A 16444-nucleotide genomic window follows, 5' to 3' on the forward strand; every position below is an offset into this window, starting at 1 on the left:
AAAGGGTAATGATGAACTCTGCCTGGAACCCAGGCAATACTAGCCAATCTCGATTCATGGGGCACTGGCACCAGTACTGGGGAAAGTGGGGATCTGTACCTTTGGGATGGGCTTCATCTGAACCATGCTGGGGCCAGTGTTCTGGCGAATCATATAACTAGGGTGATAGAGAGGGCTTTAAACTAAATAGTGGGGGCGAGGGATCAAGTCAGGGAAAACGTGATAAAGACGACAAGGCAAGAGAGTAAGGTAGCAATCAGAGAGTGGCAGGAAGGGATAAAGCATGCAAACTTAAGAGTGCGCCAGCAGATAAGACTAGAGGTTGCAAAAATAGTAAAAAGACAGCACTAAAGGCTTTGCATCTGAATGCGTGTAGCATTTGTAACAAAATGGATGAATTGACAGCTCAAATAGAAATAAATATGTACGATCTGATAGCTATCACAGAGACATGGCTGCAAAATGACAAAGGCTGGAACCTGAATATTCAAATGTCCTTGACATTTTGGAAGAACAGGAAGCTAGGAAAAGGTGAAGGGGTAGCTCTGTTACTTAAGGATGACATGAGTATAACAGAGAGAAATAACCTTAGTTCTAAAGACCAAGATGTAGAATCAGTTTGGGTAGAGATAAGAAATAGTAAAGGCAAGAAGTCAGTTGTGGGAGTAGTTTATAGGTCCCCTAACAGTAACCACGCTGTAGGACAGGGTATACAGGAAGAAATAATGGGGGCTTGTGAGAAAGGAACAGCGATAATCATGGGTGATTTTAATCTACATATAGATTGGAAGAATCTATATGCCTGGAGGATGAGTTCATAGAGTGCTTTCGGGACAGTTTCTTTATTCCTTATTTTCCTATTTTCTATTCTCCCTACCAAAGTGAATGACTTCACATTTCCCCACATTATACTCCATCTGCCACCATCTTGCCAACTCAGTTAACCTGTCTATATCCCTTTGCAGACTCTGTGTCCTCCTCACAGCTTACTTTCCCACCTAGCTTTGTATCGTCAGCAAACTTGGATACATTACACTCAGTCCCTTCAACTAAGTCATTAATATAGATTGACTAGCTGAGGCCCAAGCACTGACCCTTGTGGCACCCCACTAGTTAAAGCCTGCCAACCTGAAATGACCCATTTATTCCTACTCTGTTTTCTGTCTGTTAACCAATCCTCTATCCATGCTAGGATATTGCCCCCAACCCCATGAGCCCTTATCTTGTGTAACAACTTTGTGTGGCTACTTACTGAACGCCTTTTGAAAATCCAAATATACTGCAGCCACTGGTTCCCCTTTATCTACTCTGCTAGTTACATCCTCAAAAAGCTCTAATAGATTTGTCAAACACTATTTTCCTTTCATAAAACCGTGTTGACTCTGCCTAATCACATTATGATTTTCTGTGTGCCCCGTTACCATGTCCTTAATAATAGAATCCAGCATTTTCCTGACAACTGATGTCAGGCTAACTGTTCTGTAGTTCTCTGTTTTCTCTCTCCCTCCTTTCTTGAAGCACAGAGTTACATTTGCTACCTTCCAATCCACGGAGACCGTTCTTGAATCAAGGGAATTTTGGAAGATCACAACCAATGCGTCCACTATCTCTGCCGCCACCTCTCTTAGAACCCTCAAATGTATGCCATCAGGTCCAGGGGATTTGTCAGTTTTGTCCCAATTTCTCCAGTACTTTTTCTTTACTAATCTTAATTGCTTTAAGTTCCTCACTCTCATTAGACCCTTGGTTCCCCACTATTTCCGGTATGTTTTTTGTGTCTTCTATTGTGAAGACAAATACAAAATATTTGTTTAATGTTGCTGCCATTTCCTAATTCCCCATAATAATTTCTCCTGTCTCAGCTTCTAAGGGACCCATGTTTACTTTTGCTACTCTCTCCCTTTTTACTGACTCGTAGAAGCTCCTACAATCTGTTTTTATATTTATCATTCTCATTCTATTTTCTCCCTTTTTTATCAACTTTTGGGTCATCCTTTGGTTTCTATAAAACTCCCAATCCTCAGACTTGCTATTCTTGGCAACATTTTAAGCCTCTTCTTTTAATCTAATACTACCCTTAACTTCTTTAATTAGCCACGGATGGATCACTTTTCCTATGGAGTTTTTATTCCTCAATGGAATGTATATTTGTTGAGAATTATGAAATATTTCTTTAAATATTTGCCATTGCTTATCTTCCGTCATATCCTTTTAATCTAATTTCCCAATCAACCTTAGCTAACTCGCCCCTCATACCTATGTAATTGGCTCTAGCTTTGGACTATATCACTCTGGAACTCAATGTGAAATTCATCATATTATGATCACTCTCCCCCGGAGGATCTGTTACTGTGAGATTACTAATTAACCTGTCTCATTACACAAGACAAGATCTAAAATAGCTTGTTCCCTGGTTGGTTCCGTGACGTATTATTCTGGGAAACTGTCTTTAATACATTCCATCAACTTGTCCTCCGAACTACTTTTGCCAATTTGATTTGCCTAGTCTACATGAAGACTAAAGTCCCCCACGATTATTGCATTAACTTTGTTACAAGCTCCTCTTATTTCTTGATTAATATGCTGTCCAACAATATAATTACTGTCAGGGGGCCGATAAACTCCTCCCGCTTTGTGTGGGCTGCTCTCCGCTCCCGCCCAGAGTAGAAGAGAATAGTCTTGGGATGCAGCAGGAGAAAAGCCTGCTAGGGAATATGATTGGAAAACTAAGGAGGACTGTTTAAAAGAAAAATGGGGGCGAAGGGAGTGGGAAAGGAAGGGGAAACAGAGCAGGACTGGGGGAGGGCTGGGTTTTGTTAACAGCGCGTGTTTACATGTGTGTACCTGCAGAGTAGAATCTTCGATTTCCTAAATAAGGTATGGACGAGGAGAGGCTGAGGAGCAGAGGCAACAAGTCTAGTGGTCCTTCTGGGAGCCGCAAGTCGAGAGCTTGCATGGAGGGCAGAGAATTTTGGGGACTGCGAGGAATATCTGATGAGTTTAGGGTCTTTTTGTAGCTGGTTGGTCCAGTATCACAGCAGAGTTGTGGTGGCACAGGAGTGCAGAAGATCTAGAACCTGGTACTGGAAACTATCTTGACAGTGTTGCCTATATCCTGAGATTTGTTTTTACGTTCAGATTGTTGAGATATACCCACTACTGGGAGCCCAGGGGTCTCCCAGAGTGGGGTGGGAGAGAGAGCGAGAGATTGATTGGAGTAACAGAAGAGAGGAGTTCAGCAGCGATGCTATCTTAAGATTCTTCCTAACGTTCTATTAAGAACACATTGAAATGGAAGAGTTAGAGGATCTGAGGTTTTTAAAAGAGAACTGCTTGTTTTAAATTGAGAATTGCAGGTTAAGACCGAGAGCTAGAGTGGAGCATATTGTATAAACATAATCAGGAAGCCACTAAACTTGCAAGACAGTGAAAGAAGAATTTTCATTGCCCCATTAAAGGGTGTGGATATTGAGATGTACTGCTTCAGCCCTGAGATGTGTGCCCTGAGAGTGTGAGATCTGAAGGAAGGTGAATGAGTGGAATCATAAGCAAATCAATGGATAGGTTGGAAGAGGTCATTGATATGAAGAAAGAATTTAGTGGGTGCAGAAAACTGAGGCCTGGGGAAGCCCTGATAAGCTATCAGCTGGGAATTTAAATTCAATTAATTAATTAAATAAAATCTGGAATTAAAATACTAGTATCAGTAATGGTGGCCATGAAACGCCTGGATTGTCATTAAAAACCCATCTGGTTTACTAATGTCCTTTAGGGAAGGAAACCTGCCGTCCTTACCCGGTCTGGCCTATATGTGACTCCAGACCCTCAGCAATGTGGTTGATTCTTAATTGCCCTCTGAAATGGCCGAGCAAGCCACTCAGTTGTAAAATCTCGCTTAAAAAAATGTCACAATAAGCATAAAACCGGACGGACCACCCGGCACCGGACATGACAACAGCAAAGTCCTCCTCACTAACATCTAGGGACTTGTGCCAAAATTGGGAGAGCTGTCGTACAGACTAGTCAAGCAACAGCCTGACACAGCCATACTCACAAAATCATACCTTTCAGCCAACGTCCCAGACTCTTCCATCACCATCCCTGGGTATGTCCTGTCCCACCGGCAGGACAGACCCACCAGAGGTGGCGGTACAGTGATATACAGTCAGGAGGGAGTGGCCCTGGGAGTCCTCAACATTGACTCTGGACCCCATGAAATCTCATGGCATCAGGTCAAACATGGGCAAGGAAACTTCCTGCTGATTACCACCTACCGTCCTCCCTCAGCTGATGAATCTGTCCTCCTCCATGTTGACCACCACTTGGAGGAAGCACTGAAGGTAGCAAGGGCACAGAATGTACTCTGGATGGGGGACTTCAATGTCCATCACCAAGAGTGGCTCAGTAGCACCACTAGTGACCGAGCTGGCCGAGTCCTGAAGGACATAGCTGCCAGACTGGGCTTGCAGCAGGTGGTGAGCGAACCAACACAAGGGAAAAACCTACTTGACCTCATCCTCACCAATCTACCTGTCGCAAATGCATCTGTCCATGACAGTATTGGTAGGAGTGACCACCGCACAGCGCACAGTCCTCGTGGAGACGAAGTCCCATCTTCACACTGAGGACACCATCCAACGTGTTGTGTGGCACTACCACTGTGCTAAATGGGATAGATTCAGAACAGATCGAGCAGCCCAAAACTGGGCATCCATGAGGCACTATGGGCCATCAGCAGCAGCAGAATTGTATTCCAGCACAATCTGTAACCTCATGGCCCGGCATATTCCTCGCTCTGCCATTACCAACATGCCAGGAGATCAACCCTGGTTCAATGAGGAGTGTAGAAGAGCATGCCAGGAGCAGCACCAGGCGTACCTAAAAATTAGGTGCCAACCTGGTGAAGCTACAACTCTACTACATGCATGCTAAACAGCGGAAGCAACATGCTATAGACAGAGCTAAGCGATTCCACAACCAACGGATCAGATCAAAGCTCTGCAGTCCTGCCACATCCAGTCGTGAATGGTGGTGGACAATTAAACAACTAACGGGAGGAGGAGGCTCTGCAAACATCCCCAACCTCAATGATGGCGGAGTCCAGCACGTGAGTGCAAAAGACAAGGCTGAAGTGTTTGCAACCATCTTCAGCCAGAAGTGCCGAGTAGATGATCCATCTCGGCCTCCTCCCGAGATCCCCACCATCGCAGAAGCCAGTCTTCAGCCAATTCGATTCACTCCACGTGATATCAAGAAATGGCTGAGTGCACTGGATACAGCAAAGGCTATGGGCCCCGACAACATCCTGGCTGTAGTGCTGAAGACTTGTGCTCCAGAACTAGCTGCGCCTCTAGCCAAGCTGTTCCAGTACAGCTACAACACTGGCATCTACCCGACAATGTGGAAAATTGCCCAGGTATGTCCTGTCCACAAAAAGCAGGACCAATCCAATCCGGCCAGTTACCGCCCCATCAGCCTACTCTCAATCATCAGCAAAGTGATGGAAGGTGTCGTCGACAGTGCTGTCAAGCGGCACTTACTCACCAATAACCTGCTCACCGATGCTCAGTTTGGGTTCCGCCAGGACCACTCGGCTCCAGACCTCATTACAGCCGTGGTCCAAACATGGACAAAAGAGCTGAATTCCAGAGGTGAGGTGAGATTGACTGCCCTTGACATCAAGGCAGCATTTGACCGAGTGTGGCACCAAGGAGCCCTAGTAAAATTGAAGTCAATGGGAATCAGGGGGTAAACTCTCCAGTGGCTGGAGTCATACCTAGCACAAAGGAAGATGGTAGTGGTTGTTGGAGGCCAATCATCTCAGCCCCAGGGCATTGCTGCAGGAGTTCCTCAGGGCAGTGTCCGAGGCCCAACCATCTTCAGCTGCTTCATCAATGACCTTCCCTCCACCATAAGGTCAGAAATGGTGATGTTCGCTGATGATTGCACAGTGTTCAGTTCCATTCGCAACCCCTCAAATGATGAAGCAGTCCGGCCCGCATGCAGCAAGACCTGGACAACATCCAGGCTTGGGCTCGTGTCTGGCGCGAATGTTACTTGCCACTTAAGTGCCAGGCAATGACCATCTCCAACAAGAGAGAGTCTAAGCACCTCCCCTTGACATTCAACGGCATTAACATCGTCGAATCCCCCACCATCAACATCCTGGGGTCACCATTGACCAGAAACTTAACTGGACCAGACATATAAATACTGTGGCTACAAGAGCAGGTCAGAGGCTGGGTATTCTGCAGCGAGTGACTCACCTCCTGACTCCCCAAAGCCTTTCCACCATCTACAAGGCACAATTCAGGAGTGTGATGGAATACTCTCCACTTGCCTGGATGAGTGCAGCACCAACAACACTCAAGAAGCTCGACACCATCCAGGACAAAGCAGCCCACTTGATTGGCATCCCATCCACCACCCTAAACGTTCACTCCCTTCACCGGCGCACTGTGGCTGCAGTGTGTACCATCCACAGGATGCACTGCAGCAACTCGCCAAGGCTTCTTCGCCAGCACCTCCCAAACCCGCGACCTCTACCACCTAGAAGGACAAGTAGAAGGTACATGGGAACACCACCACCTGCACGTTCCCCTCCAAGTCACACACCATCCCGACTTGGAAATATATCTCCGTTCCTTCATCATCACTGGGTCGAAATCCTGGAACTCCCTTCCTAACAGCACTGTGGGGGAACCTTCAAGAAGAGATAGCCAGGAAGTAGTCATAGCATTATTGTAAAAAGTCAGTTTATTTGCAGGTTTGGGAGATCCTAAACATCTGCATAAAGCTACTACTTAAAGGGGAGTGGCTTCGGACCATACCTTTTTGTAGGAACAGTTTTCAGCTACCATTAGATCTACAAGTGGCTGAGGACAGAGTGGCGAGGGGAGAAATGGTGCCATCTACTGTTTTGAGGCCTGGAAGTATAGTTTTCAAGCGATGTGCTAATCAAATGTTGATGTCGGGTTTTCCCATTATATATGTTGACCTAAACGAGATTCAAAAATTGACGCAGGAAGTAAAGTTACGTGGACAAGAAGTGCACGCCATATTGGGGACTCCTAATTAAGTAGAAATAACAACATGGAAATAAGCCATTTCCAGCTCAACCAGCCGATGCTGGTGGTTATTCTCCACATGAGCAGTACTCCTAATCCCATGTGACTACCCTATTTCCATTTATTCCCTTTTCCTTCAACCATCTAACCTATTCTTAAATGTTGACATGGTCTCCACTTGAGTCACTAACTCTGGTAGTGCATCCCACAGCCACACAATACTCAGTTTAAAGAAATATATATATAATTCTTCTGCTCTCTGTCCTAAATCTCTCAAATTAATCTTGTATCTCTGGCTCCTTTTGCTAGACCCCTCAGCCACTGAAAACAGTCTGTTTCTATCTTCTCTGTCCCATCTCTTCACATCTCTATCAAATCATCCCATAATCTCCTCTGTTCTAATGAAAACCGTCCCAATTTTTCAAGTCTTTTTTCATATTTGTATTTCCAATACCAAGTAGCACCCCAGTGAATTTGCACAGTACACTATTTATTGCCTTAGCATCCTTCCTATGATGCGGAGTCCACGTTTTTCAGTCAACATTTACCGTTGAAATCCAAAAGGCTAATGGGATGTTGGCCTTTATCTCAAGGTGGCTGGAAATGCAAAGGGAGGAAGTTATACTTCAGTTGTACAGAGCCTTGGTCAGACCCCATCTGGCGTACTGTGTTTAGTTCTGGGCATTGCATTTCGGGAAGGATATATTGGCCTTGGAGGGGGTACAATACAGGTTCACTAGAATGATGCTGGGGCTTATGTTATGAGCACAGGTTGCATAAACTTGGCTTGTAATACCTTGAGTTTAGGAAATTGAAGGGTGATCTAATCAAGATGTTTAAAGGATTTGATAGGGTAGATTCAGAAACTATTTCCTCTGGTGGGGGAATCCAGAACAAGGGAGCACAATTTTAAAATTAGAGCTAGGCAATTTAGGAGCGAAATTAGGAAGCACTTTTTCACAAAGCAAAGTGGAAACCTGGAATTCTCTGCCAAAAGGCTGTGAATGCTGGGTCAATTGGAATTTTCAACACTGAGATTGATAGATTTTTGTTAGATAAGGGTATCAAGGGATGTGGATCAAAGGCGGGCAAATGGAGTTGAGATATACATCAGCCATGATCCGATTCAATGGCAGAGCATGCTTGCGGAGCGGAAAGGCCCCTATTTTGTAAATCGCTTTGTCAATATTTTCCACTCAATTTTGCTATGTCAACTGTCGTGATGTAGTGCTGGCTCTGCAGTGAGTTTCTAAAGTCTCACCCACCTCCATCTAGTATACAAAAAAAATCTTCAATTGACCAGGTACGATTATATGCAATATCCTCACTTGTAAAATTGCCACTATACCACTGTGTTCGGTGGTTCTTAAACCTAATGTATACAGAGGATCAGCATCCACCTTTTTACGCTGGCACTGGCTTTTCTGTATTCTAATGCCTTTTTATAGTTTAACTTCCAGAACCTTTTTTAAAAAAAGGTGACAATTGTCTTTTCGTTAGGGCGCTTTTTACATTTAGTTTGAAATATAAGATACTGAATGTAGGTAATTTTCACTTTTCAATTTTTAGAACTTATGCAGTAATAAAGTAGTGTAGCTTCCTAATTTAATGTCTGCCTCATGTTTTGAACAGATGTGTGCTTTTATTGCTCATATTGAATAAATCTCTGCTTATTCTAGTCATGTTTTTGATTACCCAGTTAATAATTTCAAAACCCAAAAATAGATGGTGATTTTTGGATCTTTATATAGTGTTCACAGTGTCCTTTGGAACAGGCTCTGCATGATTAGATCGGATGGGTATACAGTAATGTGCCTCATCTATCGTTCAATAAATTGTCAATTAAATCTGTTTAACTTCCATATATGTATGAAGCAAAATTACAGTCTCCACCATTTAAAAGTCCACGTTTAAAATGGTCAGTGGCTTATATTTGTCAAAAAGCAATAACCATTATCCATTTACATTAACATCAATTTCAAAGTTGCCAATTACAGCTTCTTAAGTGCTTCGTTTATTTTGGGCAGGAAAGGCTGTGTTCACTCACTAGTTTGCACTTTGTTCTTGCATTCAGTGCACCTTAAAAACAGAAGGAACATTCTTGTTAAATAGTAGAGTACTGTAATGGCACTACCATGTTATACCGGCCATTGCATATAGCGGGCAAGTGGCGTTTGCTGAAAATGCCCTCTATAAGCGGCAGGCACTGTACTGATTTGAAAAATATTAAGTTGTTTTAGTATAGTTTGCTTTTTTCAAGAAATAGTTCTTGCAATTTTGAAGGCTCATTCTGGTTTAGTTCAGTGGTCAAGTTTGGTTTAGTTATGGTCAGTGAAATGAAACTCAAATATTTTAATACCCATTTTTCACTGATAATTGGGGATTAGAGTGGGCATATTCATTCTGTGATCGATGCTAGCATAAAATAAAGCTACCTCTGGAGTAGGTTTTAGGGCAAGACCAATTCAAAGAATGTCAGACATTAACAGTTGGTGGACCTACTGTATTCATATAATTTCCTGATTAATATAAGGGGAATGTAGCAGAGTGCATTGTACATGCATATACTCTAGTACATATAAATGCTTCAAAATAACAGCCACAGAGCTGGTGGTACGAGTGGAAGAGTTCCAGTCAATCCGCCCACACTGTTGGCTTCTGAGCTTGGGTTAAAGCGTCAGGAGTCCATATAAGCAACATTTCAGATACCTGGTTCCAATTGGGTACATCACCATGTAAGGAATTAATTGTGATTCTGTGTGTTTACTTTTGGTTGTTCAGTGGTTCAAGCTAAGAAAAGAAAAATTTGTTGCACCCATTTGGTTGTTTATATGCTGACTAAAGTAATAGGGCTTTGAAGAGTGAGGCAATGCAAATATTTTCCTCAATGTTTGGGTAGAATAACTAAAACCAGATATAATGAATTACAAGCTGCTTTAAAGTAATAGAGTCCTACAGTAATAGATCATGTAGTTCTACCAAGGGCACATTTTTTTACTTTTCAAATTAGCATTAATGGATCTTGTGTAGAATTGCTTGCAGTGCATCAGACATGTTGGTTTGAAACGAGAAGTGTACAAATGGAAAGTCTCTGATGTTCATCTCGGGACAGAAACAGCTGATTTGGTGGGCAGTGTGTTCGTGGTTGATTCTTTGAAGGGATAATGGTCTTTGATTCTGAAATCTGATGGAAGGGACCCAACAATACCACAGGCAGACATTTATACTTCCAGATTGATGCCTGAAATAGAGAGCCATCTTACAGTTCAAGTGTGCACAGTTTTGAGCATCGCAATTTAGGAAGGATATAAACGCTACAGAAAAGGTTTAGTGTAAATTGATTAGAATGTTACTAGTGATGGGTTGCGGCCATGAAGAAAGACTTGAGAAGTTTTGCTAGAGCAAAGAAGGTTAGAATCATAGAATCTTACAGCATAGAAGGAAGCTATTCAGCCCAATGCACCTATTGCTAAGCTGCACGCCTAGTCCTAATTCCCTGCCTTTTTCCCCATAACCCTTTTTTTTGAAAAAAAAAGTCTTTTTCAAATATGTATCTTCCCTTTTTTAAAATCTATTATAGATTCTGTTTTCACCATTGTTTGTTTCTGTTAGGTCATTCCATGTCCTAAACTACCCTCTGCGTAATTAATAAAAACGTAAATTCTTCTAACCTCTTGCTTTTTTCTTTTGGTGATCTAAATTTGTAATCTCTAGTCATCAACTCACAACCAGTGAAAATAGGTTTCCCCAATTTTTGTTTGATCAAAATCTCAATTATGCATATCTCAATTAGATGGTCTTTTTAACCTTTTTTTGTTCTTAGCTTTCATAGTCTCCCCTCATAACTAAAACCTCTCATCTGAGGTCATATTACTGATTCTATTCTGCACACTCTTCACAGTGTTGATTATTGTTCCTGCAGTAAAGCATCTAAAATGGGACACAATATTCTAACTGTAACCGAGGCCCTGGCTACAGTCAGAGGTGGACGTAAAAGATCCCATGGCACTATTTCGAAGAATAGCAGGGGAGTTCTCCCCAGTGTTCTGGCCAATATTTATCCCTCAACCAACGCCTGAAACGGACTATCCTGTCATTATCACATTGCTGTTTGTGGAACCTTGCTGTGCACAAATTGGTTGCTGTGCTTCCTACATTACAACAGTGACTACACTTCAAAAAATACTTATTTCAAAGCACTTTACAGCCAATTGTCCTGAGGTTGTGAAAGGCACTATGAAAGTGAAAATTCTTTCTTTAACTGGCCTAACCAATAATTTATATTCGATTAACATTACATCTTGGCTTTTGTGCTCTTTGCCTCTGTGTATAATACCTAGGATTCTAAATGCTTCATCTTTTATAGATATTTATCAACTTATCCCCATTTTTGAAGTGTTACAATTTAGCATATATACTTTATTCTTCCTCTCAAAATGTATTGCCTCACATTAAATTTTTTAAGTGATCTCTATGTGCCAAATCTACCAACTTGTCTACATTCTCCTGAAGTTGCTTACAGCCCTTTTCGCAGTTAAGCACACTGTCAATTTTTGTATCACCTGCAAATTTTGATATTGTGCCCCTTTTGCCCAAGTTCAGATATACATGTACAATGGTCCCAACACTGATTCCTGGGGGACAACACCATTTATATCCCTCCAGTCTGAAAAACATCCATTAACCACTTTTTTTCTGTCCAACTTTCCTATCTATGCTGACACACTCTCTTTAATTTTACAACAAGCCTCATACGTGGCATCTTTTTGAAAATACATACACACAACATCCATTGTATTTCTTTTACGAATTCACTGTTATTTCCTTTTACAAGTCCATACTGGCTGTCCTTAATTAATGCATTTTTGCTAAAGACCTCTACTATTTTTTGTGTGAAAAAGTTCTTCCTGATTTCACTCCTAAATGTCACATTATGCCCTCTTGTTCTGGATTCTCCCATCAGAGGAAATAGTTTCTCTGTATCTACCCTATCCCTTAATCATTTTAAACACCTCGATTAGATCACCTCTCAACCGTCTAAACTCAAGGGACTACACCAAGTTTATGCAACCTATCCTCATGATTTAATCTTTTAAGCCCTGGTATCATTCTGGTGAATCTGCCCTCCAAGGACAGTATATCCCTTCTGAGATGCAGTGCCCAAAACTGAACGCAGTGCTGCAGGTGGGGTCTGACTGAGACTCTGCACAACTAAAGCATCATTTCCTCACTTTTTTTGTATTTGAACCCCCATGAGATAACGGCCAACATTCCATTAGCTTTTTTGGTTACTTTTTGTACCTGATACTTTTACCTTGGTTACTTTTTGTACCTGGCCACTAGCTTTTAGCGATTTATGCACATCCCTTTTGCTTCTCTAGAGCTCCTAGTCTCTCGCCATTAAGAAAATATTCCCATTTTCCTTTCTCAGATCCAAGGTGGATGACCTTGTACTTCCCCACATTGAATTCCATCTGCCATAGGCTAAGTGAGTGGGCAAAGCTATGCCCCTTTGTTACTTCCTGCTCCCATGTTACTGTGCCTCCTAACTTTTGTCATCTGCAAACTTGGATATGCAACTCTCTATTCCTTCATTCAAGTCTTTAATATATACGGTGATAAGCTGAGGCCCCAGTTCGGATTCCTGGTGAAAAGCACTTGTCGCATCCCACCAATTGGAGAACAAACCGTTTATCCTTACTCTCTGTCTCCTATTTCCCAACCAATTACCGACCCATGTCACAAGGTTACCTCCAATTCCGTATGCTCTCATTTTTGCTGCTAATCTCTTGTGAGGAACCTTGTCAAATCTATCGGTTGAAGGTTAAGTGCTGACCGGAACACCACGGCATTTCCCCTGCTGTTCTTTGAACAGCGCCATGGAATCTCTTCTGTCTATTTGAGCAGGCAAATGGTACCTCTGTTTAATTACTCGTCTGAAATAGTGACATCTCCGACTGCAGCCCTTTGTGTTGCACTTGTGGTATTTAAGTCATGCAGAGCAAAGTTCTGTGTATTTTTGTGGTTATGTGGCTATTCATTCATTATGTGGAGATGCCGGTGATGGACTGGGGTTGACAATTGTAAACAATTTTACAACACCAAGTTATAGTCCAGCAATTTTATTTTAAATTCACAAGCTTTCGGAGATTTTCTCCTTCCTCAGGTAAATTCATTCATTGATTGGCCATCTAGAATTAAAATAAATTTGACAATAGACTGTAATTTGTGGATTACATGAATATTCCTAAATTGGTAACTGGTTTGTGTATTTCAAAAATGTAATGAGTGAGGAAGAGTATTTACACCTTTTTTTTAACTTAAAGTATTCTCTTGGTTTTCATTGCAGGCAAGGAATCTACAGACTGGAGAGCTGGCTGCAGTAAAAATTATCAAATTGGAACCAGGTAATCCATAAATTTAGCAAAAATGTGCCTTGGATTGTACACATTTTAAATAAAATATTTTATCCTTTTATAGGCAAACTGATGAGATTAGATGGAATCATTTTCTAAATTTATACAGATAAAAGCTAACTTTTTTCACCATTGTTTACCAAAGCTGCTGCAGAATATGGTTTGTTAACTGTTTAGGAAAGCTTGTAAAGTGTATGGGGAAATTGTACTTTTGTTTGTCTAAATTTTGACAGGTACAGTTAACAGAAGTTAATGCTTAAAGAAAATGGTTTAAAACAGATTTGTATGAACTATAAGAGCAGCTAATAAATATTCCCATGGATCCTTAATTTATGGACTGTTTAAATATTTTCACTTTTATATGTAAGCCTTCAAGTTGTAAGACTAGGGAATCTGTCATAACTAAGAAAATTATACTAAATGTTTGCTAATCAGAGGTTTTGTATGTGGGACAGACTAATGAAGATGATCTAACACTTTTTCTGTAGAATGTCAAATTGATCATCTAGGCCTTAAGTTTAGATAGAAAACTTTAACAATGTGCTATTTCAGTTTTTTAGATGTCAGCCTTGGCTCATTGTTAGCAATCTCGCCTCTAAGTCAGAAGGTTGTGGGTGCGTCTCACTCCAGACTTGAGCACGATATCTAGGCTGACGTTTCAGTGCTGCAGTGTCCGAGGGGCCGTCTTTCAGATGAGACATTAAATTAAGGTCTCGTCTGCCCTCTCAGGTGGGCCTAACAGATCTCATTCAAAGAAGAGTGGAGGAATTCTCCCGGTGTCTTGGCCAATATTTATATCTCAGTCACGATCACTAAAACAGATTATCTGGTCATTATCTCATTGCTGTTTGCGGGACTTTGCTGTGTGCAAATTGGCTGCTGTGTTTCCCTATATTAGAACAGTAACTACAATTCAAAAGTACTTAATTGGCTGCAAAGCACTTTGGAAGGCCCTGAGGTCATGAAAGGTGCTATATGAATACAAGTTCTCTCTTTCCCCCTCGCCCTCGCCCCCCCACTCTGAAAGTATTACAAATATAATCAAGTATTAAATATAATTTTACTTGTATGCTGAAGTAGGCTATGTGGCATGTCATGCCAATGCCGAATATTTTAGATAAGTTTTCTCAAAATATATTAAACCAGGAAACTTGTACAAAAAAACTACTTGCCCAGGTCCCCAAGCTCTTTCTCTCTTTTCCTTCCCCCACCCCCAAAGGTGCTGACTTGTGTTAGGTGGGTGTGGTTCCATGTCTAGTGGCAGCTATTCAGTATTTCACCTGGATGATTTTTTTTCATGTGTGGGGTGTTGGTATGTTATTTGATTGTGAGGCCCATGACAATTAAATCTAATCCTTTTATCCAAAGTACCCATGAAGGCGCTTCTAGAAGAGGATTGCTGGATAGCAATCTGGCACAAGAACTCTGTTTGAGTTTTCACTTCTCTATCTTGGGGTACACCGAGGACAATTGTGCATCTCTTCACCGAGCCATATGGAATGGCTGAAGCAGATAGCATTGATGCATTTAGGGGGAGACTTGATGCATACATGAGAAGGAAGGGGACATGGGGCAGAATGGGAAGAGGTCATTTGAGTGGGAGGAGTATAAACACTGATGTAGACCAGTTGGGCGGATTGGCTTGTTTCTGTTCTTCACATTGTATGTAATTCCATGAGATTGCCTTATTCACCTTAGAGCAACAACTGAACTTTTGATCTCCCAATGTGGTCCACTGACATACTGAACTCTTTCCTTTTGAGATGATGGGGAAAGAGAGAACCCAAATGTTTTGGAGGGATTTTTGAGTGGCATGCTACAAAAGTATCCAACCTAGATAATCAATTAAGGATATTAAACTGTACCAGTCACAGCTAATTAATTGAATTCAATTCTATTTCACATACATTTGCAAATTATTAAAGCCATTAAATCTTATTTTTACATTCTATATGGTACAGTGACATTGCTGTGACTTAAATGTCCAATTACAGCTACAGTAGAAAGTTGTAAGACTAACCATACGAGTATGTATAACAATTCAGCAGTCATAACCTGTAAACTAATGGCTTTATCTTGTTAAGAGTGCAGTGTTTTTTCTTGAATTTGGTATATCATGGTTTTTGCTGAATGAAACATTTTACAAGAAAACCAAACTTTCTGTCTGAAATTGCATACCAGATAAAAGGCACAGAAGAATGTAAAATTGAGGATTGCAGTTGCCTCTTTTCCTGTTTGAGAGGGTGAGCAAGACGTCCTGGAGCTTCATCAACACTGCTCTGTAATCAACATTTTAGAGGTGCACATTGCCCACTTTGGTCTGCTGCCTTCGATTTATCTTCCTCCCTTCAGAAATGCTTCCCCTTGCTCTTGAATATTCTTTTAATGAGAGAGCAGTCCTTATTTGACCTTTTTGATAGTTGTGCCAGTATTGTGTCAAAGCACTGGTAGGTGCCAAATCATATTTACAGTCCAGACTGTAAATGATCTCTCTCCAGCCATGATGAGTAAAAGCAATACTTTAAGCATTTTCATTTTTTAAAAAATCATCTGTAATCTGAAATAAAACAAGAATGTTGGAAATATACCATGTCCAATTTGATCTGAAAATAGAAAAGTCAGGTTAATGTTCCAGGTATCGACCCTTCATTCTGACAAGTTTGCATTCTGACAAAGGATCTACACGACAACTTTTCCATTTATCTAATAGCAGTGTGACATCCCAAGGCATTCACAAGCGTAATATCTGACAAAGGTGAATGCTGAGCCAAAAAGAGATATTGGGATGAGTGACCAAAAGCTTGGTTTTATGGAGGTTAAGTTTTAAGGAGGGTCTTAAAGCGGGGGGAGGGATGATAAGAGGTTTGGAGAAGGAATTTCATAGTGTAGCATCTAGATGGCTGAAAGCACGGCCACTACTGGTGGGCAAAGGGAAGGGGCACAAGAAGCCAAAGTCATAAG

At 41.5% G+C, this 16444-nt stretch overlaps 1 protein-coding gene across 2 annotated transcripts in view; it reads left to right on the forward strand.

The window, feature by feature from the left end:
- Nucleotides 1–16444, forward strand: part of map4k5 (mitogen-activated protein kinase kinase kinase kinase 5) — a 169578-nt gene that overhangs the window by 21842 nt on the left and 131292 nt on the right. For both annotated transcript variants that reach the window (XM_067991644.1, XM_067991643.1), the window contains exon 2: nucleotides 13417–13474. In XM_067991644.1, the coding sequence (XP_067847745.1) occupies nucleotides 13417–13474 (58 nt within the window). The remainder of the gene's footprint in view (nucleotides 1–13416; nucleotides 13475–16444) is intronic.

The sequence above is a fragment of the Heptranchias perlo genome, chromosome 10, assembly GCF_035084215.1.
Source record: "Heptranchias perlo isolate sHepPer1 chromosome 10, sHepPer1.hap1, whole genome shotgun sequence".
Classification (NCBI taxonomy): Eukaryota; Metazoa; Chordata; class Chondrichthyes; order Hexanchiformes; family Hexanchidae; genus Heptranchias; species Heptranchias perlo.